We start from the raw sequence: 27,926 nt of genomic DNA, 5'->3' as shown, positions 1-27,926 counted from the left end.
GACGGACCGCTGCGCGCACCCCGCTCGGGCACGGAGCCCGGCGCTCCGCTAGTCCTTGTCCCCAGCGCCGCCGCTTCGGCCGGGTGTTCCCGAAAATCAAGCGGGGAGGGAGGGTAGAGACAGCGCCCAAAAACACCCGGGCCACACACGCGGCGACCTGCAGCTCCTTCCCGGCGTCCGAGTCCGCCGGCACCCGCAGCGCCCCGCGTCTGTGAGGTCCGCGCCGCTGCCCGAGAGGATCCCACCTGCTGGTCCGCGCTCTGCCGGGGCAGAAAGTGAGACTTGTCGCTGTCGCGTTCCAGCCGCGCCCTGCGCTCTGAGAGACCTCTCCCCAGCCGGAGTGGCGTTCAACCCTCGGCTCTGCCAGCGGCCCCTCGCGCCCTCGGAGTGTCCCCCGCCCCCCTCCCGCCACGCCGCGCAGGGACCATGGCCTGGGCGCGCGGGCTGCTCTGTCTGTGGCTGAGCTGCGTCTGCGTGATCCTGGCGCGGACGGAGAGGCCGAGGCAACCGTTCCCGGAGCTCCGCAAAGCTGGGCCAGGGGACCGCGCGGCAGGTGGTGGCCCGGGCCCGGAGCTGCAGCCGCACGACAAGGTGTCCGAGCACATGTTGCGGCTCTATGACAGGTACAGCGGTGGCGGCAGGGTCCAGGCGCCACGGACGCCAGGCTCGCGGGAGCGGGGCTCGCAGCCCGCGCACCCCCAGCCCCTGCGCGAAGGCAACACTGTGCGCAGCTTCCGAGCGGGAGCAGCAGGTGAGTGCGCGAGGTGAGCCCCCTCCCGGCGTCCTGCCCCGGCTTTCCCCCGGGGTCCCCGCGGGCTCCTGGTCCGCCCCGGGCTCGGTGGCGCTGCCCGGGGACCTTTCTCCGCCCTCCGCTGCTGCCCTGTGGACCCCCTGGTCCCGTCCCAGGCCACTTTGTGCCAGTGGCGCGCCGGGTTAGCCCGGTTTTTCAAGCCCAAAGAGAGAAGGGAGACGCACGACGGCAGCGGAGGGGGTTCGCTGGAGGACCTGCATGGGAAGGGGGCAGGGGCGACTCCGCCTGCCCCGCGGAGCCCTCCTGCTCCGGGCGCCTGGCGCACCTCTGGGGTACCTCATGCTGATGAATCCTAAATGGGCCGGCGGAAATTCCCCTGGGCTGGGCTAAGCCATGTTTGCCAAGAAACGGATGCCATTTTCTGCCAACCCCAGGGTCCCAGAGAGAAAAGTCACATTGGAGCTTAGACGCCTTCTCCTCGCCTTTTAGACTGTGGCTTCTCCAGATCTGGCACCGGCCCTAAACTCGCACCCTCTGTGCTCCTGTAGTTGATGCTTTCTACTCGACAGTCCCTCAGTGACAAACGCACAGAAAAAACCAGGTGCTGGGGTGTTGCGATGACTTCAAGCCATCCGAGCAGATGGGGCTTGTACCATCCGCCCGGGGAGGAGCGGGGTGGGAGGGGGAGGGATGCGAGGGAGCATCCGCGGACGTAAACACCTCTTGGAATCCGCCGATGAAAATCTGCTCATCCCATTTTTCAACACAGATCACGGCAGACTGAAATTCATGGCTTAACAGGGTTTCTTCTAGCCCCTGTGGTGAAGCCAATAATTTATGCTAACAGCTTCCCTCCCTTGTGCTAACAGCTTGCGGGAAAGTTTCCTGGACACAAACCTCCTTGGTTGGCTTTGAGGATGCACCAGGCTTTTTTCGTTCGCTACATACATGATAAAGGAAAGTCTGTCCTCAGAAAGCCGTTGAAAAATAGCCAAGAATCTTGAAGGAAGGGGGCCACGCCACAATGTTCTTTCAATTCTGTCAGAATTACTAGAAAGAAAGCCCCCAGAACCTTGGTATGTAGGACTCCTGGAACAAAAAAAGAAAGAAGGGAAACCAATGCACCCATCAAGGAAAGCCCTGGGCTGACACTGGAAATACACTGTAGAGCCCAGAGGCACACTGACCTTCACAATAAATGTGAATTGCGTCCTCTAATGCAGAAGTCTTTAGCTGGAGTCTGGGCTGAAGCAGGTTTCACTCTTGGTAAAACCTTGAGCATGGTCTGTAAGGAGCTGGCCTCCTCTACAGAGGCAGACACTGGCCCTGTGTCACCCAGGGCATCCCAGCCACTTGAGGAAGGTGCCCTGACAGGCGGCCACACCAGTGAACCTGCTGTTTCCTCGACCAGAATACTGAAGCCAGAGCTCAATGAAGGAACAGTGTAGGAGCTACAAGGATTGGAAGGAAGTGGGAGTGAGCAGGGGAGGTGGAAAGAATGCAGATACTTAAACCCCTGTTATCTGGATACCCACGTTCTTCCTTACACTTCTAGAGAATAACATAGGCACCCAAGGGACCAACAGTATTTTTTTTTTTAACAACAACTTTCACTTTTAATATGAGCCACAGGGGTTTGGAGGTGGAATTTGAGTATGCTTCATTCACACACGTTGAATAGCTTTTTGTTTGTTTTAGGCTGAGTGAACCATGGACAAGGATTTGAATAACTCAGGCATCGCATACTTTTTTGGCTGTAGCTCATTCCACACATTATAATTTCAGAGTGTTCCTTATCAACCTTCTTGAGGCGGATACCATCAAATGATAAACTCTGATACAGAGGCCAGGCGTTGCCTTGAAATGATGAATTGCAGCTTGAAGCGTATATACAAGGCTGTATGTGCTGATAAGGAAAGTAATCTCTTTAGCATCCTAGGGCCTGTCTTAATGACTTATTCATCAAAAGTAGACACTGGTTTTTGTGGAAGCTAAAGTGTCATGTTACCTCATTGGAGACTCCCAGAGAGGTGGTTCATGTTGGACCCCTTCCAAGTGGGTTTAGTTACTAATGCACTAAAAAGACCTTTTTATAAGACAGGTCTGTCTGTAATAAGGCAGGACTCCAGGAAGGTGCTAAGGTTTTCATGTATGTCCTTCTTGCTACCTCCATATCAGCATTGCCATAATACTCTTCACCCTGTGACCTGTGTTCTACCGTAGGTGAAAGATGCTGTCTGCATTAATAAATTAGATACCATTTCCAGTCCAAACTGTTGAAGTTTCAAGACATACAGGCTTTGTACAAAGATGTTACAGATGTTAAGAGCAGCTCAGGTGGTGTGCTGTATATATGATCCGGCAGACCCTCCCAGAGCTTATCCGGGCTGAGTTATGGCCTTAGAGACCTATTTGCTCCTTGGAACATACCTGATTAAAGTTATTTATTGTCCTGAACCTTGTATGTCTTTGGTTGAAATTCAGCTGCTGTGGTCTCCCTCTGATTACTTTCTACTTAAACCATTATGGGGATGGTGGGTGGCATGCATCCTAAATACACCTTCCATGAGTCCCCTTCTCCCTCAGTGTCAGGCAATCAGTGTGCAAAACCCTAGGTCTGAAGTGCTTATAGCTTTTTGGGATGTGTAAGTGTTTAGCATAAAGATGGGCTTTATCTTACTCTTTGTAAAAGGTAATTTTTAAAAAGTATTGATGACAGAGAAGTCCAGCCTTTTAAAAACACACCATCTTGAAGGAAGACAGGAGGACATGAAGTCAGCTTATATTTTAATTTTATTTTCATTTAATTTAATTTTAATTTTATCTAAGTAGTTCTTGGCTACTCTGAGAAAAAAAAGAATATTTTAGATGAAGCTTTTCTCCTGTCTGAATTCTTTGTGTTCATTGATTTCTAATCACTACCATAGTCATTTAATTTTATGCTTCCTAATCATAAATATACTCTCTTTAGGAAAATCAATTAAAGCACCAGTGTTCTTACTAAGAAATTGTCACTATTTATGGAATGTTATACTTCGGTGAGCATGTGTTAACTTTTTAAAAAATCACATACATTTCATGGATTAAATAAAAATTTGGGTAATCCATACCTGAAAGTGATTATTTTCCATCAATGAGTTAGAGAAGATTGCTTCCTACCATCACCAAAGCATGGTATAAAGAATTATGACTTTGACATGTCTCTAAAGTACAAAAATGAAATATAGGCTTTGGAAGGTATAGGTCATAATTACAAGTTGAATGATTGTCACTTCGAAATGAGCCATTTCTATAAAACACACAGACCAGTGGGAAAGCATCATTTTTGATGGAGTTAGATGGCTATAGAATAACTGTAAAACATAGTTACCTTGAAATGCCTGGCATCTAAAAATTAGACATGAAATTAAAGAGTACTCAGGTTATCTGATTTAAAAAAAAAATAAAGGACAACAGTACATCTGGAGAGGAGGAAACTTACATGCAGCTGCTTTGAATTAAACACTACTTTGAATACATGATAGCCTTTAATGAAGTTTTTACTGTAATAGGCAAGACAGCTTTACAATCTCTGACATTTAAAAATCCATAATACCATAAATTCTTGATTATCCACGCTAATGGAATGGAGAAAGGGAATGAATTACATAGAAAATAATTCAAATTTAGCTTTGTAGTATAGTTAGATGCATTCAAAGTGACGGAGGGACCACAAGGGTCAATGAAAAAAACCATAAGCGAATAATTCACTCAAGGAATATTTACCCATTAAAATGTGTGTATATGTTTTACAAATAATAAAGAGTGATATGCACATTTTAGCTAAGCCATGGACATTCATAAGTACTTGATTCAGATTTTTCTGAAAATTGAATTGGGATGTTACTGTCAATGCATTTTTTTTGCATTATAACATTTTGCGTTTGGAAGAGGCATTGATGAAAACAAGTTAGACTCTTCCTTTAATGGAAAGAGAAGTGGGTATCATGTTATTTTTGCCAGATAATTTTTCCAAACATATTGAGCTGATCTTAAAACCTAATATTTTCAATAGCCTGATGCAATTTTCTAGGAGAAAATCTCACAAAAGACGGTTTCTGGATGATGTTAACAGGTGTCATATAAAATTAGTCACATAGCCAAATACATTTGGAAAAAAAGATCAGTTTCATTTTCTGTGGGACTTTCAGAGCCTTTGGAAGCTATTGAATCCCTTTAGGAAGGGAGCACTTTCTGCTGAAGGGAGCATTTTAGAGGATTGTGGATCTAAGATGCTCATTTAGTTGGTAAGACTCTGGTTGAGAAACTTCTCAACTTGGCAAGAAAGAAGGTATGCAAAATTCAGAGTGACAACTGTCTCATTCCTCACTTCCCATTTAGTATCTGTCTTGAACTGATACTGACTGTCTTTCTGGTTTCATGTTATAAACTTCTCTCACTATAATTTTGCAATCTCTTTCATCAAATTTCATTTGTCCTGTTTCCTTATTGTTTTCTTCTGTTGTTTTCTCCCATATGGTTAACATTTACTATTTCAAAGTAGGTATTATACTTAAAAAGAAAAGCTACTTTATTTGTGGAGAACCTCAGGAGAGATCATACATATCAGTACCCTGAAGAAAGAATCATTTACTCAACACATCTATCAAATCCATCATATAATCCTAAGTATGTATTGCATTTAATAGAAATAGTGAAAATCATACCTTTCTAAATCTTCATGAAAACTATTGAGCAATTTGGCCTACATTTTCTATTGCAAGTTAAGATTTTTGTTCTATTATATCAGAACATCTCTCCCTAAATCTTAATGATTTTCCCATCTGTTAAATTTGTATGTTCTAGTAATCAATTTATACCTTAATTACTTTATTTTCATGCTAATAGTGGAAAGAACTTTGGCGTCAAATTGTCTCAGCTTCGGCTTTCCTATGCCAAGTTTCAGTTGAGTATTTGTGATTATGATATGAGTTCATGAAAATAGAATTATATTCCATTACATATTTATTTGAAAGGCATAGAGACAGAGAGGCAGAGAGAGAAAGACCTTCCATCCACTGATTCACTTCCCCAAATGCCCAGGACTGGGCCAGGCCTGGAACTCAATCCAGGTCTCCCATGTGGGTGGCAGGAACCTAAGTATTCGAGCCAGCACCTGTTGCTTTGCAGGGCATGCGTTAGCAAGAAGCTGAAATTGGAAGCAGAGACAGGGCTTGAACCCAGGCACTCTGATATGAGATGTGTGCATCCCAAATACCTGTTCTAGTTGATATGTTGATATACTGTTAATCAGTGACACAAGTATATAGGATGCTATCTACTTTGGACAGTTGTAAATGATGTCAGTATAACCAAAAGCCCTCAGTTAGGGAGTATATTTGGTAACCAATAAAACTGCTACTCTATTCACATTTTAATAGTGGGTTGTATCTTAGTATATTGGCTTATAAAATAGTCTTGGCTAACACTTTTTCAGGAATGATTTCCTTAAAGGCATACGTTTCTCTTCACTTTTCTAAAACATCAGCCTGTGTGTCAGAGAGTCAAATGACCATGGTTTCTTGATTGACTTCTTCAGTGACCTACCCTCTTTAAGATCCAGCTTCTCATGACAGCAGAATCCTCAGAAAATGCAATGCCTTGATTGTATTTTGACTCAGAGCGAATAAAAGTGTTTGGGTAAAATGATTCCAATGCATTACAAGTTACTATTTCTCTGCTGACTCTGATGGCTGAACAAAATGGGGTGTTAATCTTTTTGAATAGCATACCAAACCTTCTGAATGAAATTCTGGGGAGGTACCGGGTGGGGCGGGGGAGAGGTAGGGACTAGAAGTCTGTGTTTTAACAAGTCACAAGGAGAGCTAAGTGTGTGTCTCTAGAGTTTTGAGAGTTTTATATCATAACCAGCATCTGAAACCCAGGATTGATTAATGCACTATTCCGGGTCTCATCTATTCCATTCAGTTTACCTCGCCATGGGCATATGGTTTATTTACTTACACAATGGTGAGCTTCTTTTGCTCTGGAATGTTTATCAGTGTCTTTATGAAAACTTTTGCCCTGAAGAAGGCCTCAAAACCCAATCAAGACTCCTTGTCCTCTCACAGTTGCTACAGTTTGTGATCTCCCAGGTTTGCCGCAAGGATGGCACGAGCAGAGGACTACAAATCAAGGCCATGGAGGGCAGGGATTCTACTTCATTTCATTCTCGTATCCCAAAGGCCCGGAATAGCTTGCAATGTGTAATTAATTCAGTTGAGTTAGATGCTTAAGGAAGAGATGAGAGGAGGTGCTAGAAAAGCTGTCAGCCAGGAAAGGTGTCCTTTCCAAGTGAGGTTATTTTGGAAGAATTTCCCAGGGGACGGATTACTAGTTCTACATTAGAGACAGATTGCTAGTTCTATGTTAGGCAATGCTTGTCTTCCTATAAAACTGTTGTAGTAATTCTTTCCTAATGAACTGGAAGAAAACACTGTACAGTACTTATACCTAAGAAGGGCTTTAGCTGACTGAGAACTTGAACCTGCTTCACTTTGGTGTTAAGTAGGAAACACTTTTGAATCTGTTAAGTTTACATTGTTATCTATTCAACATATCTAACAAATATTTCTCAGGATATAAAAGCTCCAGACTGGTGAAGTGCTACAAATGCAAAGAATTATAGGATATGAGTCTGCCTTCCAAGAGCTCACAGTCTTGGAATGCCCCTGCGTGGAGGTTCACAGTAAATAAACTGATAAATGAACATCTTACTATTCTAGAAAAATGTACATTATATCATCTTTGGCCATACTTACTTTGGAGATAGAGAATGATTGTTTTGAGGGTCCATAAAATTCCATCAATTGACTAGGACTCTGGAGGTTGTCCTGAGATCCCATAAAACTCAGTCAAACAAATTTCATGACTTGTGTTCTATTTAGAAACTCCCATCTTGCCTGTGCCTCAGAGCTGAAGGCAATATAGAAAAACCAAGTATGCCTGACTACATAATCATCAGCAAATATTCAGCCAGTGACCATGGTGAGTGAATGGGACCCTATCCTAGGCACCTCTGGTCTTTCTAGCAGCTGTACTTTTTTTGAGAAATAAATGGGAGAAAAATTGTTCTTAGTTACATATTTTCTGTATGACTAAGATGTTTTCCCTTCTTCCTGGGGATTTAACTAATCATCAAGATTTCATTGAGTCTATTTGTTTTAAAATCAGATTTTACATAGCAAGCTTTTCCATTGTATGTCCTAATTCCCTTTGAAAACATTCTGTGTGGGCCAGCACGGAGCTGAACTTCTCCTTAGCACCCCCTGGACACCGCCCCAGCTACCCCCGGAGAGGAGCTGAACTGGGGCAGTAGCGTGGCTGGTCCTGGGTCCCTAAGTTAGAGCTGAATTATCAAACTAAGTTCCTGGTTTCATCAGGCACAGGTGCCTTGTTTTAAATACAAGCATAAGTAAATCTTCCACCTTGATTAAGAACCAAACTCCTAAAAAGATTTTTATTCAGTCAATCGGAGATTTCGGTTCTTCAACAAATTGAATTGTTAACTAGCTGTTAACTAGTTACCTCCACACTCCTTCACTTTAAGTAGGTTGAATTAAATGTGTTTATTCATAAAAGAAGCATTTACTGAATAGTGTGTAAGGGTCAAGCTCTATGCTAGGAGTTGAAGTGTCTGATATAATACAGGGCCTTGTCTTCTGGGAGTTCATGGTCTTAGGGAGCAACAGTATGATGAAAATGATAATACAGGCAGGGTCCCAATCAAGAGGGTAGGTTGTTATGGCAGGCTTGCCACTGGGAGTGCTGCTTCTGCATTGAAAAAAAAAAAAAATCTGGGTAAAGACATTCCAGAGAGAAGCAGCTGCAGGTGCAATGTTTCACGTGTGTGAGAGAACGTGTGGCTTGTTTAGAAACTCACCTGACTTCCAAACCCCTTTTCACAACTCAGATACTGTGACTCTAGAAAATTCAAGCTGCGAGATCATAATGCCAGTGGCAACCCCTAAGCAGACTTCAGCAGATGTATTCTCTGCAAGGAAAACCTAGCCTGGTCTAGTGCCTGCAAACAGTTGGAAAATAGCACCACCTATTGGTAGTTGTATTTTGACATAAAAAATATTTGGGATGAGCTGGAAATACAGCCCATTGTAGTTATTTGCAGGGACGTGAAAGGTTCCCTCCTTCACCTGACCCTACCAAAAGAGAATCCTCCCATCAGAGGATTGACTTCTGATCAGTTTTCAGCCCTGTTAAGTGGAATACTTCAACTACACCTTTAGATTTCAGTCTCATTTAGAGCACTGGAAAGAAAATCTCCAATCACTCTGCAGCCCTCAAGTATTTGAAAATAATATCATGTCATTGCCAAACTGTTTTTCATCCTCCATGCCATATATTCCTTTGTATTCAGCTCAAACGTATTAGATCGTTTCAATATCCCTCAAGATTTTTATTAGTTTCCTGGTTGCTCTCTTCTATATCTGCTAGTTAAAATGAGAGCACCCAGAATTAACTATGTATCTTTAGACATGGTTAGCTCAGTGTATCATACACTTAATATTGCCAGGTATCAAATATTGACAGCAGCCTAAATATGTGTGAGCTATCTTGTTGGAACCTGGTAAAACTCACCCTTGTTTTTTTTTTTTTAATTTCCTTATTTATTAGAAGGTATAACCTCAGGTTTGTGATTCAATAACTCCAAATAGGTGGTATCTATTTCAGAATCCCAGAAGAGTGAATAAGGCATTTTTTCATTCACTTACATTTAAACATAAATATCTGTATGAATAGATAAATCATAGGGTAGAGAGAGAACCCTAGTGAAAATTCCTGTTCATAAGGAAGATACTCATTTGAGAAGTTAAATGAATATGAAATCTAGGTAATGGGAAAGGATGAATGTAATTGGATACATACTGTCGTTATTTCCACTTGCATGGATGTATTTATCTCATTCTGATTTATTACTCTGCACTCATTTGTTCAACTCCATGCAGCTCTGCTAGTGCAGTTTTCATCTACTGTCTGTGCTCTATAAGCATTTGTCAGGCTGCTTTGTGCAGAAGAGCTTTGACTTACTCAGGAACTGATGGACTTACAAAAGAGAAGGCAAAATAATGTACAGGCTAGAGAAGTCAAAGAATACTTTGTGGAAGAGTTGAAACATCAATCTTATTTTTTTAAAAGGCAGAAGGTATCTAGAATAAGCAGGGCTCCCTAGCCTGGGTAGAGCAGGGAAGAGGAAAGACATTAAATTTCAGTTATAATTTAATACCTTGGTTTAGGAGCTGTGAAGTGGCTATTTCTTTTCTGAACTTGGGCAATGAGCCATTTCCTAGGACTTTGAATAACTGGGTTTATTTGAAGTATTGTACTGTATTATATTGAAGACACTGATGACATTCTTTATACAAAAACATCCATTGATACAACATTTCATGAGGTTAGAGCATGCTCCCATCATCCTCCTCTCATTCTTCTCATCTACCTTTATCTTTAAAAAGTCTCATCAAAGTCACCTTTTCCTTGTGTGTCCCTCTGCTGTCTCCCTGGGCAGTTAATCTCTTTTCTTCTGCTCCAGGCTCTTCCTTAACACCTTCAACAACTGGTATTATCATCCTGGCATAGCTACCTGCATAATGCTTGTGAATCCTTTCCCTACCATTGTGTGACCAGGAGCAAACATTTATGCAGTGCTGTGACCACACCAAGGGCCAAGCACCTAGTAGGTGTTCAATTTCATGTCTGGTAAAGTAAAACATTTGTTTTACTTTGGTCTCTGTTTCTTATTGGATGTGGTATGTCTGTGTGAGTACTACACAAGTCACACAATTGGAGCTGTGTATGACCTCTATGCCATAAGACCTTGTTGCTACATTGCCCATTTAGTTCTATTTTAGAGCAGTTCATCAGTCTTAGAATTTGCAGATAGAAATGATGACAGCTGGAATGAAAATTTATGTCACCAAGATTATCTTTAATATATTCTTTGTAAAGAAAGAATGCTGTATTGCAAGAAGGGAATCTTTTGCCCAGTTTACTGTTTGGCTTGCATAATCAAGTGTAGCAGAATCCTAATTCTTTACCACATCCTTTCCTTTCAGACTTGATGACTGTAAATCTGGTGGCCCCTTGGGATCACAACTGCCCAGTGGAGATTTAATTCAAGCTATAGATTTTAGCCACACATATAATTTTAAAATGCGAGTGGCCACATTTAAAAATGTAAAAAGCAACAAGTGTAGTTTTAATAATGTACTAACCCACAATTTATTCAAATGCTATCATTTCAACATGCACTCAAAATAAAATATATTAATGTGATATTTTAAAATTAATACTTCAGAATTCAGGATGTATCCTATATGAACAGCTCCTCTCCATTTGATCTTAAGTGACTATTCATTATCTTACTGGACAGTGCAATATAATTCATTGAGTATTTTCTGAGTAATATGTACTTTACCTGCAATCTTTCAGTTAATATTCAGAACTACTCTGCATTACTGCCCCTGTGTCCATTTTACAGACGAGCAAATGGAGACCTAAAGAGCTTAGGTTGTTTTGTTGGAGGACCACTGTTGAGGGTATGGAGCTGGGACTGGGAAAGAGGCATTGACTTCAAAGCAATGCCCTGAATTAGAATCAGAGCCACCATATGATTCACCAGGACCGATTCTGTGTTTTTTATGAGAAGATGTGGGAGATGAGACACAGGGAAAGAAGCTAATTAAGAGCAGGTCACAAGGTGAGCCGAGACATGATTGAAAGAATGGAACATTTTGAAACAAACCATGGGGGAAAGTAGCCTGACTGGTTTATGCATGAGAAGGCTGCCCCTCATGTCCCTCCGAGTTTGAGTGTTCCCTGCAGGTAGGCATGTTTGCGAGGATTTGATTGCTGCATTCTTAGAACAGAGGGACTTCTCCTTCTTCCATTTCAAACTTGCATTTCCGACGGAGAGTTTGAGCAACAGTATATTCGGCGGTGACTGGGATGAATTAAGGTTAGTCTCTGAGCAGCCCTGATGCCATGGCTTTGTTATAAAGGTCTGTAAGATGTTAGCCTGGTGTCATGGATTATACAAATGCGCACAAATGGCAGTTTCCTCCTTTTCCTTCACACAATGTTAAAGACGAGTGAAATATGTTTCCCATTGCACTTCCCTCATGCTTGGGGACTCAATGAACTCATTTTGAGTTTCCACGTCTTTATAAAAATGTTTTGTTTTTACTGAAACATGTTTTTGATCAAGAACATAATTTCACGATTGCGTGTGTGTTTCTGAGACAAATATGTATATGGACAAGTGCATGGAGGAGGGTGAGGCCCTGGTGATCGATCCCAGGACTGGGATTCCTGAGCTCTAACCTCAGCTCCACAGATTATTCCTTAGATGGTCCTAAGAGAAGAAACCTATTTTTGCCCTTACCAATCATTCTGTTTCTCTCTCTCTCTCTCTCTCTCTCTCTCTCTCTCTCTCTCTCTCTCCCCTTCCCTCCCTCCCTCCCTCCCCACTCAACCACTCTCTCCCATACCTATGTCTGAAGCATTGGAAAGATCATTGAACAATTTTAGTAATTTCTATTGAATATACAGAGAGTTCTCTCTTGAAGTTCAGGTCATAAACGTCAGACCAGCTCCACGGCAGCATTTTCTTTTTTGACAGGTTTGAATGTCTGGCTCATTTTTTCGGCTCTGTTATCTGAATATTGACATATATTGTTCTGCTTACCCAACCCTTATCTTGCACTCTGCACTATGCGAGGCAGGTAGGAGAACATATAATCCCCGTGCTGTTGATAGAGGTACTAGAAACAATAATATTTTATGTTTAAGAAACTCTTTATAAAATGCTTTACACAAACCTTACTCGATCCTGATGACATGGAAGATAGGTATTATCTCCATTTTATGAAAGAGATTATTAGCTTTCCTGAAGTTACAGAGATAAGAAGAGACTGGGCCAGTACTCGAATCAAAGCGGGTCTAAATCCAGATCCTATGCTCACAACCACTGGGCCATGCATGCTTCAGATCAGAAGCTGTTCCAACACTTTGCCATAATTGTAGGAATAGGTCTTGCTGGCCTCCAGAACTCTCAGTTCTCACCCCACTAAGTCCACTACTCTGTTACAAATTTCAAACACGGATGGTGCTTCAGTAAAGGGAAGAACAAATTAGTAAGAATGACTGATTCTTGCTTTAATCTTTTTCTGGCTTTTAAATTTATTCTTGTTTACTCTTTTTTCCCCACCCAAAAACCCTCAAAAGCAGGAGATTGCATAATGTTTTTGCTTTGCTTTCTTGGTCTTAATTGCAGTGAAATGCACACAACATAAAATTAACTATTTTTAAGCAAACAATAAAATGACATTGAATATCTCCATAATGTTGTGCAACAATTACATCTGTTTAGTTACAAAATATTTCCACCATTTCAAAGTAAAACCCTATAACCATTAAAGATTTTCCTCTTATTTCTTCTACCTCTGTTCTTGTCTCGATGTAACTGTTTTGGATATCTCATATAGATGGAATCAAACAACAAGTGAACATTTGTGTCTACCTTCTTTCATTTAGTATTTTAAGGTTCCTCCATGTTGTAGCATTATCAGTACTTCATTCCTTTCCATAATAGAATAATGCTCCCTTTTATGAACATATCACAATTGGTTTATACATTCATCCACTGATAATCATTTGAGCTGTTTTCGCCTTTGGGCTACTGTGAATAGTGCTGCTATAAATATACTTACTTGAGTACCTGTTTTTGATTCTTTGGCATATATTCTAGGATCTGGATTGCTGGATCACATGTTAATTCTATGATTAGCTTTTTGGGGAACTGACAAGCTGTTTTCCACGGAAGTCGAACCATTCATTGTACCTTCCCCCAGCCATGTGAGAGGGTTCAATTGCTCCACACCCTGAGGGGTTTTTGTTTTTGTTTTTGTTTGTTTTGTCTTAGCCTCTTAGTGTGATTTAAGTAGTAGCTCATTGTGGGTTTTGATTTTTGTTTACTTATGACTAATGATGCTGAGTATTTTTTTCATAAGTTTATTGACCATTTCTGTATCTTTGCTGGAAAAATTTATATTCAGTTATTCATCCATTTTTTATTTGTTTCTCTGTTGAGTTATAACTTATTTATACACTCTGGATTGTACATTTGTGATTTATAAATATTCTCTTTCATTCTTTAAGTTGTAATTTCACTTTCTTGATAATGTCCTTTGATGCACAAAAGTCTAATTTAGCTGTTTCATGGATTTAATTATTTTTATTGTAGTGTTGCCCACACTTTTGGTGTAATGTCTAAGAATCCATCAACAAACACAAAGTCATGAAGATGTGTCCCTATATTTTCTTCAAAGAATCTTATAGTTTTTGTTCTTAAAATTAGGTCAGTGATCTATTTTGAGTTAATATTATTTATGTGGTAAGAAGTAGGGGGTCCCATTTATTCTCTCTCTCTCTTTTTTTTCCTTTTACAGGAGCTGTTGAAAGCAAGGGACTACATATTTTTAATCTGACTTCTCTAACCAAGTCTGAAAATATTTTATCAGCCACACTGTATTTCTATTCTGGAGAGCTGGTAAACACCAGCCTGAGTTGTCCAGTGTCCCAGGGATGCTCACACCATGCCAAGAGGAAGCCTGTTCAGATAGTTCTCTCTGCATGGACTCTCAAATCGGACAGGAACCAAAGTCAGCCCCTCGGTCATCTCTCAGTGGACGTAGCCAAATCTCACCGAGATGTCACACCCTGGCTCTCTAAAGACATCACTCAACTCTTGAGGAGGGCCAAGGAGAAGGAGGAGTTCCTCATTGGATTTAACATCACCTCCAAAGCCCACCAGCTGCCAAAGAGGATGTTACTCTCTCCAGAGCCTTATATCTTGGTGTATGCCAATGATGCTGCCATTTCTGAGCCAGAAAGTGTAGTATCAAGCTTACAAGGACACCGCAATTTCCCCACTGGTTCTGTGCCCAAGTTGGATAGGCACATCAGAGCTGCCCTTTCTGTTGAACGGAGGAAGAAGCGCTCTGCTGGGGTCTTGTTGCCTTTGCAGAACAATGAGCTTCCTGGGGCAGAATATCAGTATAAGGAGGAGGGTGTATGGGAGGAGAGAAAGCCTTACAAGACTCTTCAGACCCAGCCCCCTGAGAAAAGTAAGAACAAAAAGAAACAGAGGAAGGGGCCCCATCAGAAGAGCCAGACACTCCAGTTTGATGAGCAGACTCTGAAGAAGGCAAGAAGAAAGCAATGGCTTGAACCTCGGGACTGTGCCAGAAGATACCTTAAGGTAGACTTCGCAGATATTGGCTGGAGTGAATGGATTATCTCCCCCAAGTCCTTTGATGCGTATTACTGCTCTGGAGCATGCCAGTTCCCCATGCCAAAGGTAACTGTTGTTCTTTGTCCTGTACTCACTTCCCACTTCCAGAGGAAAGGACACACTGAGTGTGTGTGTGTGTGTGTGCATGTGCGAGCAAGAGAGAAAATAAGTGTGTGTTTTCATTTACAAAATCTGTCGGAATCCTTACCACGCTCTGATGTATAATAGGTAATATGGCTATGCATGGTTTTTCTTTAATGGTAGGTAAAGTGATATGAAATATGTGGTAAAGTGATATGAGTATAAAGGATATAAAAATATATGTGTAAAATGTGTTTTCTATGCTGCTTGCAAGCGTGGTATGTATTCAGCTATGTGTTCATGTATGAATCTATACCTATCCATGATAAGCAAGCCCCAGATGATAAAAAGCTGACTTGGGAGGGGTTATTCAGAGAATGATGACTGTTTTGGAAGCAAACAGAAAGGCTAGTAGTGCTGAGACTTCAGCGTAGAGTGTGTTTGGATTAACAGTCTCCCATGAGATGAGATGTCCCCACAGAGGTCAGGATTATGATACAGCCAGGTAAACTAGCCTCATGAAATCCACCAGATAGATAGCTCACTTGCCTCCCTGCTAAATATCAAAGAGAAAAGCAAGATAGGCTACCGTGGCTCTGTAAACACTGCCCAATGCCCATTCGACTGGTCAGAGCTCACCCGTGTCTCTTCTAAAATCAGCAGGGACTATACCTTATCGTGTGTGTACTCAGTGTCCTGACAAATGTATTTTCTGATGTCTCTTCAACCCCTACCTCCATCTTGCACAGCAAGCCCAATTGACTGTTCTCGAATACAGAATGTAAATTGTACACTCCACAGTGAAATACATTGGTGTCCTCTGGCCTCAGTTAAGCTCATTGCTGCACTTCCATTTTCAGCTTCTAACAGTTTAAGTCCCTGTTATACCTGTTATACAATGAAAATGGCTCAAGGAACCCAATTCCATGAAAGAATAGAATGGTTTCTTTTTTATTTGAAGTGAATCAATTTTTGCTATAGAATTATACTGAAGAAAAAAGTCCTTTGCCTCAAAGAGTGACCGACCTCTGCTTATTGGTCTTTAAAAAGCATTTTCATGTTCTAATCCTCTGATCATTGAGATGACAAGTTAAACACACACAGAAAAGCAAAGGGCCAATTGCACAAATCTGGGTTAGCCTCAGGGCCAGAAAGTTGATTGAAATGCAGTTTCCTTATTTGAAGCTCTCAAAAGGATGATTTCTATCATTTCTGAGACTTGTCTTTGCCAAGGACTATTGATGGGCTAATATTTTGTAAGCCTAAACACAAAATAAAGATGACATAGATTTACAGTTATATAAAGGGCCTTATCTTGTCTAGCTGTTCATGAAGGACAGTTCACTGATCAAACAAAACCCATTCAATTGGGAGAACATTTAAAGGTACACACAACACAGATGATTAAAGCAACCATGAGTGGTGAATCTTTATTTTTATAGTGGTGCTTGCCTTGTGGCATTGAGAGGCAAGAGTGGACTGAAAATCTGTCTTCAAACTTGGGATGAGTGGTTTTAAGTGAGGCTTGGAATTTTCTAAATCATCCCATGAAATACAGGTTGTCTGGGTAGTCAGGGGAGGGAGTTGTTCTCTTTCCTCCCAGCTCCAGCTTTCAGGACCTAGGCAGCCATATTAATGTAGTCTGCTTCTCGGTCGCTAACTCCAGACTGTTGGCTTGCTCCATGCTCAGCAGGCTCTCCCAGCTTCTTTGCTCTGAGCCACTGCTTCTGTGTGCTTTTACTGCCCACAGTCCTGATGCAGGTTCAAATTAGCTTCACCATAGTTCTCAGTGGCTCGAGGAACAGTCACTTTAACACTGTTAAGGGGTAAGTTAAGAAGAGCAGAGATAAATGTAAGAAGAAAAATATGGCAGAATAAGTAAGTGTTTATGTTTGGCCATACCAGGGCTTCATCAACCTTAAGGTGTTTGCAAATTGCCTAGGACCATGTTACTACATTGGTTCTGATCAGTGGATGTAGGCATAGAGCCTGAGACTCTGCATATGCAACAAAGCTCCTAGGTGATGCTGATGTTGCTGACCCATGTACTATATGTTGGATGGCAAAATTGAGGGTCAAATCCCTTTAGCTTAAATCTTGAATTTTGGTTTCAACCACCTGTGGTTCTCTGCAAAAGTCAGTGTCTAGATGTTAGCTTTATCATCTTTGAAACAAGTAAATAATAAACGCTAATAGGTATTTACATAACAAAAGCAGTGGGAAATGAGGTAGTAGAGTGACTTGCACATAGTAGGTGCTTTGGAAATATCTGCTATTGATATGATTACTAATAGCCAGAGAAATTTAAGTGTAGGAGGCTGAAGAAAGTCTATGTAGGGAAAGGGATCAAGAGAATAAACATTGTGAGTCAAGAAGATGTTTTCTAAATGTTCCTAGTCCCTTTTCAGACACCACAAGCTGAAACTCGGGTTCTCCCTGCGGGTTCGGCAGTCTGTGAACAATTCCAGTGAGGTTTCTTTGGCGAGTAATAGAATCAGGAGAGCATCAGTTGCAGCAACTAAACTCATCATAATATTTGTCAAGACTTGGAATGGCATTCAAACTCCAGGGAGACATAACAGGGATAAGTGTGCAGATCTCTCTCTGAGCTTGAGATGTTCTTTTTGCCAAGTCCAGAGTGGAAGTTTGGCTGTTACAAAGCGTTCTCAATCTCTCATCACCTTGTGTGAATCTGCTTAGCTTTTAAAGCTTTCTGCTGGTTCCCTTGAAGCCTTCCAGGCTTTGTGTCTTTCAAGCGGTACAGTTATCTAGAAGGTGGGGAAGATGAAGCCATAGGATGCTGCTACATGAGGGGTAGTTAGTAAACATCACTACCATCTGCAGTGTTCACTAGGACAGCCAGGGCGAGCTGTTGAAATAAAAGTTAGAGCCTCAGTAACAGAGGAAAATGAAAGCGTCGGGCCAGATCAGCACGCATAGCACATGGGGAATCGTGGAGGTGCCAGAGAACTTTCAGACTTAGATACACACGTTGCCGCAGAGAGGAGACCCCCTAGGCCTGAGTCCTCTGTTGGCCTGCCTTTTCTTTGGCCTCCAGAGCGAAAGCCCACTCTATACGGCTGGGCTCTCCGTCTGCAAAAGCCGACAACCTGTTCCATAATTCAAAACAGCTGTGTTCTGCCTTTCCCAAATTCCAGGCTTTGCCCTTTCACTGATTCCAATTAGATAGTTTCTGGGATATCACACCCATGTGGGCTGGACTGGAAGAGTGTGGAGCAAAACCCCATGGCCCAGGTCAGGAATGAAGGTTCTTAGCTGATGACATACTTTCCCCAGCTAATGCATTTGTAATCAAATTCAACTTGAGGACAGCATACACAGCTTGGCAGGTGCAGGCCTGACCACTGTAGATTTCATTCACAGACACTGCAGTTTGGATTTTTCTGATTTCTAGCCTTACAGCCAATCTGTTCTCCCCGAGAAAGACTCTTGGAGTTCTGCCATGAGCTGAAATATACCCACAGCGCTAAGGCCAAGTTGTAGGCCTTTGCCTTTCCTCACCACCTTCGCAGAGATTGAAAACAGAAATTTCAAATGAAAACGATTGAGCCATTGCTGCCAACAGAGATCCAAGGGAACCAACAAGGATTTGAGGAATGAAATTATTTTTTGCAAACAATTTGTGCAAAAGCTAAGGATAGCAAAGACATAGAATTAGATGGCCAAAAAAAGAAAGAAAGAAAGGAAGAGAGAAAGAAAGTTAAGCACTTGAACTAAGTATCCTATGTAAAGAAGAATTTCACATTTATGAATTCAACATGGTGCACCATCCATTAATTTCCTAGATTTTCCAATTCTAATCTCTTGTCACAAAATATAAAAAATGCTAAACCTTGATATACCGAGTTATTTTAGCAAAAAAATTCCCTAACCTAAACTCGTGTTTCACTCTCCTTAGAAAGAGAGCAGTGAAGAAAATAGCAGATATTTGCATTCGTGATTGAGCTAGTCCTTGAACTTGGTAAAGACGGTCATGAGAAACATGATCTGAACTCAGAAACCACCAGAATCACAGACTGGCGGGATGCTTCTCAGCCGTGAATCACCGCACAGAGCTGCTGTGCATGCCAGAATTGTTCCTGAGAATGGCAGCTTGATCAGAGGATTTCAAATGACAGTAACCAGGAAAACTCCCTTGTAACCTGAGAAGCTCCTGATAAGACACACCAACCAGCGTCAGGGGCTAGGGCCTGAATTCCGCTGGGCCCACTGGAGACTACTTATATGCTCATAGTTTCTGAATCTATCATTTCTGAGTTGAGGCTTGAAAAAAAACAGAACAGACAGGAATTTTCCTAGGAAACACCCATGAATATTTTCCCTCTTTAAACCGGGTCATTTGCACAGAAACTTTTATTTTTGTTGATGGGAATTATTTCCGCAGAAATAGGTAAAAATGAGGGTACTCTATTTCTTGTCTGTATTCATCCACTTGGGAAGTATTTATTCAGTATTTAGTATAGCCCGTGTGCACAGCAGTATTTACTGCCCTGGGCCACATGTAATTCAGATTCTACTTTTCATAAACTGAAAAGAGTATGGGAATCATTAAATACTAATAATAACAGAACGAAGTCAAAAATCTGAACTTTGGGACAAGCCATTTGGATGACTGCGTCTTCAGTACAACTTTATGTTAACAGAGGAAAGTGGATAATTGCAAAAGTGTTTTTAGAAAACGAGCAATGACTTGACATCTGTTGTGTAATACCGGTTGCCGTTTGTGTGAGTGACACATATTGTATTGATGATGCAGGCGACACAGTATACAAAACAGAACAGCATGGAATTCCTTATCTTAAGGGGAGAATGCCCCTTTTGCCAGTATGTAAAGCTAATCCCTAATTGCAATTAACTATAATCTCCAGCAGGAAAGAGTTAACACAGTTTGCTCGTCATTTAGGCCAATTTTTTAATGATTTCTGCCTATTCATGATAAGGTTGAGGTCTAATACACAAATTATTTCTTGTCATTGAAATTAAAAGATGGGATGAGGGGTCGGCACTGTGGCTCACTTGGTTAATCCTCCGCCTGCAGCGCCAGCATCCCATATGGGCTCCGGTTCTAGTCCCAGCTTTTCCTCTTCCAGTCCAGCTCTCTGCTGTGGCCCGGGAGGGCAGTGGAGGATGGCCCAAGTGCTTGGGCCCCTGTACCCTTGTGGGAGACCAGGAAGAAGCTCCTGGCTCCTGGCTTCAGATCGGCGCAACACCGGCCATGGCGGCCATTTGGGGGGTGAACCAATGGAAGGAAGACCTTTCTCTCTGTCTCTCTCTCTCTCACCGTCTATAACTCTACCTGTTATAAAAAAAAAAAAAAAAAAAAAAAAAAAAGATGGGATGAGACAAATCAGATTTTTCCTGTCTCTGCCAAAGAGCATACTATATTTACATCCAGCATTTCTAATTGATCATAAATAAATATTATATATATAGGAAGGAAGCTTTCTGTATAATCTCCTTCTCCTCCAGCTAAACTATTTCACTTGTTTCAGTCTCCCATACTGAGAGTTGTAGGCAGTCAAAATTAAAACACAAATTCAGTGGGGTAGGGTGTCTCTGAACCATACAGGACATGTCTCCAAGTCCCAAAATTAACAAGTCTAAGTTAAAAATTTACTTAGTGTCTAAATCTTCCACCCGGCTTGGTGTCTGGCAGCTTACCAAATTTTGGTGTCTAGGTGTGTTTAAAACGAAACTAGCTTAGCTCCCGTAAAAGAGACATTGGAGAGAACTGATGATGATAAGTGTGGCATCTCTTATGAGGTTCTGGGCAAAAGTGACTTCATTGTTTTTAGGTAGAGAAGAGCTGTAAGGAGTGCTCTCAATAAAACCACGTTTCACATGCATGTGAATAGTCCCACTTGGTGTTGTCCCAAGGCGGTGATGTCACCCAGGTTTATTTGGTTTTACTTTCTACATCCAAGGGATAACCTTAAGCACCCTGGGTTGTTATTCCCAGGGGAGATCACCCACTCTTAGAACACAACTCAACTAAACATGTAGCGCAATAGTGACCTCAAGTGGCCAATGATGTGGTCTTCCTAACTCCAGCTTGTGCTTGAGGGAATTAGGTGAGAGTCTCCATCCAATTCACCCTCTTGGCAACTATTAAATAAATTAGATAAAAACAGCTCTCTGACTGTTTGGTTTTATTTTAGCAAAAATGAATAAGTATTACCATAATAGTGGCAACAATGTATCTCTGGCAAATAGGGTGCTTGTCAGGCTTATGATTAATGTAAGGTCAATACAGAATCATTTTTGCTGCAATGCTGTTATTGAACAGTCCTAGAAACCATTAATTCCATGTTTTGGTACTGATTTATTTGTAATTAAATGATTTCTTCTGGGAGGATTGGGTTCAATTTCTGTCTTTTTCATTAGCTATACTTGACCATAAACATGTCCTATAAACTTTGAGTCTTTAGAAAACATAAGAAATGGCAGTTTTATCATGCAAATTAGAGATATTATGCATAATATGCCTGGAATGTGGCAGTAAGTCAATAAATGATAACTACTTTGTTGGTTGTGGTGTTGGAAATAGGGCTGAATGACTAATGATATCAAAACTTTATTAAATTGTTGAAATGAATTTATTAAATGAGCAATTTATATGATGAGAAGTGAGGAATGGAAAGACATTTCTACCTAACATGTTTTTTTCTCCATTTCTCTTTCTAGTCTTTGAAACCATCAAATCATGCTACCATCCAGAGTATAGTGAGAGCTGTGGGGGTCGTTCCCGGGATTCCTGAGCCTTGCTGTGTCCCAGAAAAGATGTCTTCACTCAGTATCTTATTCTTTGATGAAAATAAGAATGTAGTGCTTAAAGTATATCCTAACATGACAGTAGAGTCTTGTGCTTGCAGATAACGTGACAAAGAACTCAGTCGAATGCTTAAATCAATCCTTACTTTTATGGATTTGTTTTCTTTTTTGCACTGCCAATGCATTTTGTTCCAAAGGTTTTTTTATATATATATACTCAAAAGAGAATAAGCAAATAGACTCAAGAGTTCCACAAAGAAGAACTGGACTGTATTTGTTTCTGAATGTAACTAAAAGCAAGATGTTAGGAAACATGAGTATGAATATCAATTTCTTTTTTTTTTAAATCACAAGAAAAATGATCACTCCAAGTGTTTTTAGAACTGTTAGAAAATTCACTGATTTATTTTTATACTGGGCTTTGAAAATAGATTGGAGAAATGACAATAGTTTATCACTTATCTCTACTCATCTAATGACCAAAGGGAAATAGAGACTCATTTCATATTTTGAAGCAGGCTTATTGCCTTTCTTTCCTGAGCAGCTCAGCATGCGTTAAATAGTTCTATCAACTTTGGCATTTATCTTAAAAGTTTTTGAGACCCTGTTTTACTATTGTTCTTCCACCACAAGTCATTGTGTGGGTTGAGTGAAGAGTGTGTGCCAAATGTTAGTGTATTGGTTTGTGTGTACATGAGCCAGCCTGTGCGCCCTGTATGAAGGTTTGCTTAACATGATTGTGTAATTCAGTCTACACAAGAGTCTTTGGGTTTTTTTTTTTTAATTTTGTTTTCTGGCAAGCACCATAAGAACTTTACCAAAAATAATCAAATGAACCAAGAGCATATACAGAGAGTTACCACTTGACCCAAGCACTTGGTTGGAAATAACGGTTGTTTTCATTTTACCTCCTCACAGAAAATGGTAAACAGCAGTCGAGTTTGTTGAAAACACAGATGTAATTCTTCTTCTTCTATAATTCTTTTGCAAAGGTACTTTCATTTGTTCTGCTAAACTGAATTTTAAAAATCTGTCCTGAAACCATCAAACACCTAGTTCTCTTGATATGCCTTTACTTCCTGTGAAATTATCAATAGATGTAGAGGTTCAAACCCGATGGGATGTTAAAGAACTCTTGACATGATCCCTCTGAACACAATCACATATTGAATGTTGGCCTTCAGCCACATCCAAGTCCAGGCACTTTTTCACATAGATGAGGGCTTTGAGCTCAGTCATGGAATCTACATTTTAGCAAAGCTCACTAAATATTATCCACCAGGAAAGAGAATCCAGTATAGATGCTTCTTTCCATTTCTATTTGCTAGCAATATCTCCTCTTGTACTCTGGCCTTTGAAAATTATTTCTAAAGTTTTTCACTCACTGTATTTGTGAGACGTGTTTTCAGTCCTTAGGGTGTTGTTGGTGTTGTTATATCTTTGAGGTCAATCTTACCTGATGATAGAAAGAGCTAAGCCACTCAGAGGCTGCCTAATATCAGAAGACCTGGAGGTTTTATTTTGTCTCTGCCTGTAGCTATCCTTGGTGGTTCAATCACTTAATAAATATTTATTGAGCAATTCTTCTGTGAAAGACACTGTGTCAACTGTGTGTCTTTAGGGCCCCTGCTATCAAAATGGAAGGGACTGGCCACTAGAACTAGAGGGCCCTTTGACCCTAAAATGTTAGATTTATTATATCAGTTACTTCATATGCATCTTCCTTGAAGAGAGAGAAACACTGCAAGAGCATTCTACATTTTTTGTGTGTGTTTGTATAAATAAATATGGCATCCCTGGGGTCTAAATGATATTTTATTGGAAATCCTTTAAAAGATTACCATGACAAGAAGCTATTTGATGCTTCAAGTGCACAAATGTTGATTGGGTGTTGTTGGTCCTGTGAAACATGAATCACGTTCTGGGGCCCAAGATACCATGGTTTCTTCTCAGTCATTTTTTGTTCTGATAACAAAAAGTTAAACATCCAAAGTGTGGTAGAGAATGAAATTACTTCTTAATAATTTTTGTCAAAAATTGAAGGGAAAATTCTATGATAAAAGTGAGTCAGAATGTGGCCATCATACCCTGGTTATAATTGTCTTTCAATATAGAAAATTGAATTTTCATTGGTAGCTTTCATGAAGTTCTTAAATTTAGTTTTTTTGTAGAGATGCATGAATCAAACCTTCCAGCAATTCTGAGAATCACTTCTCAGCCTTCTTATAGTCAAATGTCTGTTGGTTACCTTTCTTAATTTAAATAAATTCTTTACTTAATACAGATTAAATCATAATAGCTCCAAACCCTCTAAATAATAAAAAAAAACTCAAAATACCAAGTGATCACGATTTTATTTCAAGTATCAGCAGCAATTGACATGATAAAATTACAACACAATAAAAGCACTTGAATAATCTTTTTAGCAATTATTTCTTAGGAAATAATTTTGACCAGTTACTATTTCTGAGTCACCTTCTAACTAATCAACCTCTACTGAACTGAGGATAAGTTCTATTCCCAAAGAATAAAGGAACACTACTTTTCAGTAGTGGAAGTTGAAGTAAATGGATGAACATTTTAATTAATAAAGATTTATTTAAAATATAGAAATTCAAGCAAGTGCCTGTTTCATATACTGTTTCTAAATAATCACTAGATACACATTTTAGAAATCTCCTGATGTCCAATTAGCATTGCTGAGAAGAAAAACCACATCTATAGATGCTATTCCCTAAATCTTCCCCTTCCCTCCTCCCTTATATCCCCTCCCCCAGTTTCCTTACCCTATTTCTCCATTCAGAACACACACACACACACACAGGGTCATTTTAAAAATTTTTTACATAACTTGGTCTTGAATTCCAGTTCAGGGACAGCCATTGTCTATACCATGTGTTCAAAACACTTTGTTGTAACTTGTGCAAATAGTATACAATTTACAGGATTTGGGATCATAGAACCTAAACTGGAAGATTGGATTCCTCAAATCTCAGGACTACAATATTCCAGACTAATTTTTACAGTAACTTAGCTATGTAATAATTGATAATCATGTATTCATTAAGATACTATTTTACCTTAATATTTCTGAATAAAACTTATTGCCCATTTAATGTTTTCATAGGCAATCATATGTAATACTGTTATCAGTCTGACTTATAAAAATGTTTATGTAGTTACATTATCCACTTTAGTCTTTCTGTTCTCATTTTTCTCTGTGCTAACAAGTAACTAACGTCTGGACATTGACATCTTGTTGAATCAAGGTTGGGTTAGAGAATAGCTAAGCACACCTGATGTGTAAAATTAAATAAGAAATTAGACAAGAAATCTTGGGTAAGTCTGACTTCTTTGTATAGTTTTTATTCCCCCTGAGAATTCTATCTTAATGTAGCTTATAAGTGATAAAATAATTCCATTTTTAATAAAGCCAAGCCTTCCCTTCAGCTTTTTACACTAGTTTATGTAAATGTTTTTAGTGGAGAATTTAATGCTTGTACAGTCAATGGCAATTTTAAAAGTATATATTATATATGTATATGGAAAAATGTTAAAGATGCTTTTAATTTATTTAATGACTGTTGCCTCCCTACAATGGTAACAATTTCTTCCTTAGAAGAGGAGAAAAGCTTCTTTTGACTTTGGGTGTCAGATACAAAATGAGATTTGATTCTTTTGTCAAATCCACTTCAAGGGTATATCACAATGAAACTGTGACGGGTTCTTCACCTCTGATGTATAAGCTTTGCTGAATTTGTATCATTTCCCCAGTAATGAAGAGCTTTTTATTATACAGTATGGAAATAAAATTTTCTTAATTGAACATTTCTGCATTTTTGTCTACTTATTGGGAACAACTGTATTTGCAACATGTTTGCAACTGTGCAACATCAGAATGAGGTAATAAGCTTAGACACAAAGTCGGAAGTGTTCAAATGGTATCATGAGTGAAGTATCAACTGCTATCAACATAACATGATTAACATTATGGGACAATGCTGAAATACACTATAAGGGAAAATCATCTTCAACTTGAGAAACTCAACTTAATTGTCCATCTTTTGCTTTTAACCACAAATTTCACACTTCATACTTAGAGATTTTCTTTTTCTGGATGTCAGACTTACTATTTTAACAAAAACTTATTTATTTATTTGTTTGAGAGGTAGAGTTACAGACAGAGAGGAAAGATCTTCCATCTATTGGTACACTCCCCAAATGGCCACAACGGCCAGAGCTGGACAGATCCAAAGCCAGGAGCCAGCGACTTCTTATGGGTCTCCCATGTGGGTGCAGGGGCCCAAGCACTTGCGCCATTTTCCACTGCTTCCCAGGCCATAAACAGAGAGCTGTATCAGAAGAGGAACAGCTGGGACATGACCTGGCATCAACATGGAATGCCAGCACCACAGGCAGAGGCTTAGCCTACTATGCCACAGCATCAGCCCCAAAAATAATTTTTTCATTACTAATTATAATCATGCATGATCTTTCATAGGATGATAAAAGTCTAAATTTAATTCATCTGATCATTGAGATGCATTGAGTCTTTCCTTTTTTATTTAGACTATAGCCTTCTCTTTAAGGAAAAGAAAACATGGTTTGGTATTATTTTCACTCTTCTAATCTATGTTTGTTAGATTGTGAAGTTTAAATAAAAATCATTACATTTTAGCACTATAAAGCACTTTAAGCAATTTCTTTAACTTCTCAGTACATCATTTTCTCTCTACAAAATGGGTCAATAAATATCTTGCTTCATAGTGTTATTACAAGGTTCCTTGAGATAATACATGTAAATGACTTAGCCAAGTGCCTGAACTGGAATAAAGACTTAGTTATTAACAAATATTATGGGGGCCAGCACTGTGGCGCAGCGGGTTAATGCCCTGGCCTGAGGCGCCAGCATCCCATATGGGCGCCAATTCAAGGCCCAGCAGCTTCACTTCTGATCCAGCTCTCTGCTGTGGCCTGGGAAAGCAGTGGAAGATAGCCCAAGGCCTTGGGCCCCTGTACCCATATGGGAGACCCAGAAGAAGCTCCTAGATCTTGGCTTTGGATCGGCGCAGCTCTGGCAGTTGCGGCCAATTGGGGAGTAAACCATCAGATGAAGGACTTCTCTCTCTCTCTCTGCCTCTCCTCTGTGTAACTTTGACTTTCAAATAAATAAATTCTTAACAAAATTAACAAATATTATGATTATGATTTAAAGCACTTGTCCTATTTTTCAAATGAGGAACTGTAGACATGCTATGGTATATACCTGTTTGGATGCAGTATACGACTGTTTGGATGTCTGCTCATCATGGCTCCTTCAGTTACTGGCCTCCACCAACAGGGATGAGTTCCTCCACACATAACAAAGTGGACATCTAAAGGAAGCTGGACCGATGCTGCGCACAAGTTACTGGTGAGACTGTCTCACCAGGCATGTGCAAAGAGTTTCAAAGGCAGCTGCAGAGAGAGAAGGAATTGAGCACAAACAGCACATTAGGCACATTAAAGAGAGAGCAGGGTCTTTGAGATCAAACCTTAAGTTTGAGTCCTGTTTCTACTGGTTACTACCATCCTTCGAGGTGATAGAATGACCATACCAACTAGGTGATCATTTCTGTGACTGATGAATACGTCTCTGAATGAGTCTTTTTTGCAATATGTTGACTCAGTTCTCATGACAGAAGATTGCTTAGAATGCCAATTAAGATTGGTCTTTCCAGCTTTTAGAATATATGATGGAGTTTGGAGATGATAATTTGAAGGAATTTTGAGCACACAACTATATCATCCTATTAGTTTTTTAGTGTGACCAATGATTTTTTAGAAGATTTATTTATTTACTTATTTATTTCAAAGGCAGAGTTACAGAGAGGCAGAGAGAAAGAGAGAGAGAGAGGGAGAGGTCTTCCTCACTGGTTCACTCCCCAGAGAGCTGCAATGGCCAGAGCTGTGCCG

The 27,926-nt window shown here is 40.3% G+C and overlaps 1 protein-coding gene across 1 annotated transcript; it reads left to right on the top strand.

Moving 5' to 3' along the window:
• Nucleotides 1–426: 426 nt before the first annotated feature.
• BMP3 (bone morphogenetic protein 3) lies at nt 427–25,755 on the top strand. The gene is made up of 3 exons (XM_062198611.1): nt 427–751; nt 14,254–15,164; nt 21,885–25,755. Exons 1-3 carry the CDS (start codon nt 427–429, stop codon nt 22,074–22,076), a joined length of 1,428 nt encoding a protein of 475 aa, XP_062054595.1. The 3' UTR covers nt 22,077–25,755.
• The last annotated feature ends 2,171 nt before the right edge of the window (nt 25,756–27,926 follow it).

Source organism: Lepus europaeus, chromosome 8 (assembly GCF_033115175.1).
Source record: "Lepus europaeus isolate LE1 chromosome 8, mLepTim1.pri, whole genome shotgun sequence".
Taxonomy (NCBI): Eukaryota; Metazoa; Chordata; class Mammalia; order Lagomorpha; family Leporidae; genus Lepus; species Lepus europaeus.
Note: the sequence above shows the minus strand (reverse complement) of the source record. Positions and strands in the feature narration are given on the sequence as shown.

Excerpts from the sequence above, each read along its gene's own strand:
- BMP3 (XM_062198611.1), top strand. The coding sequence starts at position 427 with ATGGCCTGGGCGCGCGGGCTGCTCTGTCTGTGGCTGAGCTGCGTCTGC. Across the intron at positions 752-14,253 it reads CTTCCGAGCGGGAGCAGCAG|GAGCTGTTGAAAGCAAGGGA; the intron begins GTGAGTGCGCGA and ends TTCCTTTTACAG. Across the intron at positions 15,165-21,884 it reads GCCAGTTCCCCATGCCAAAG|TCTTTGAAACCATCAAATCA; the intron begins GTAACTGTTGTT and ends TTCTCTTTCTAG.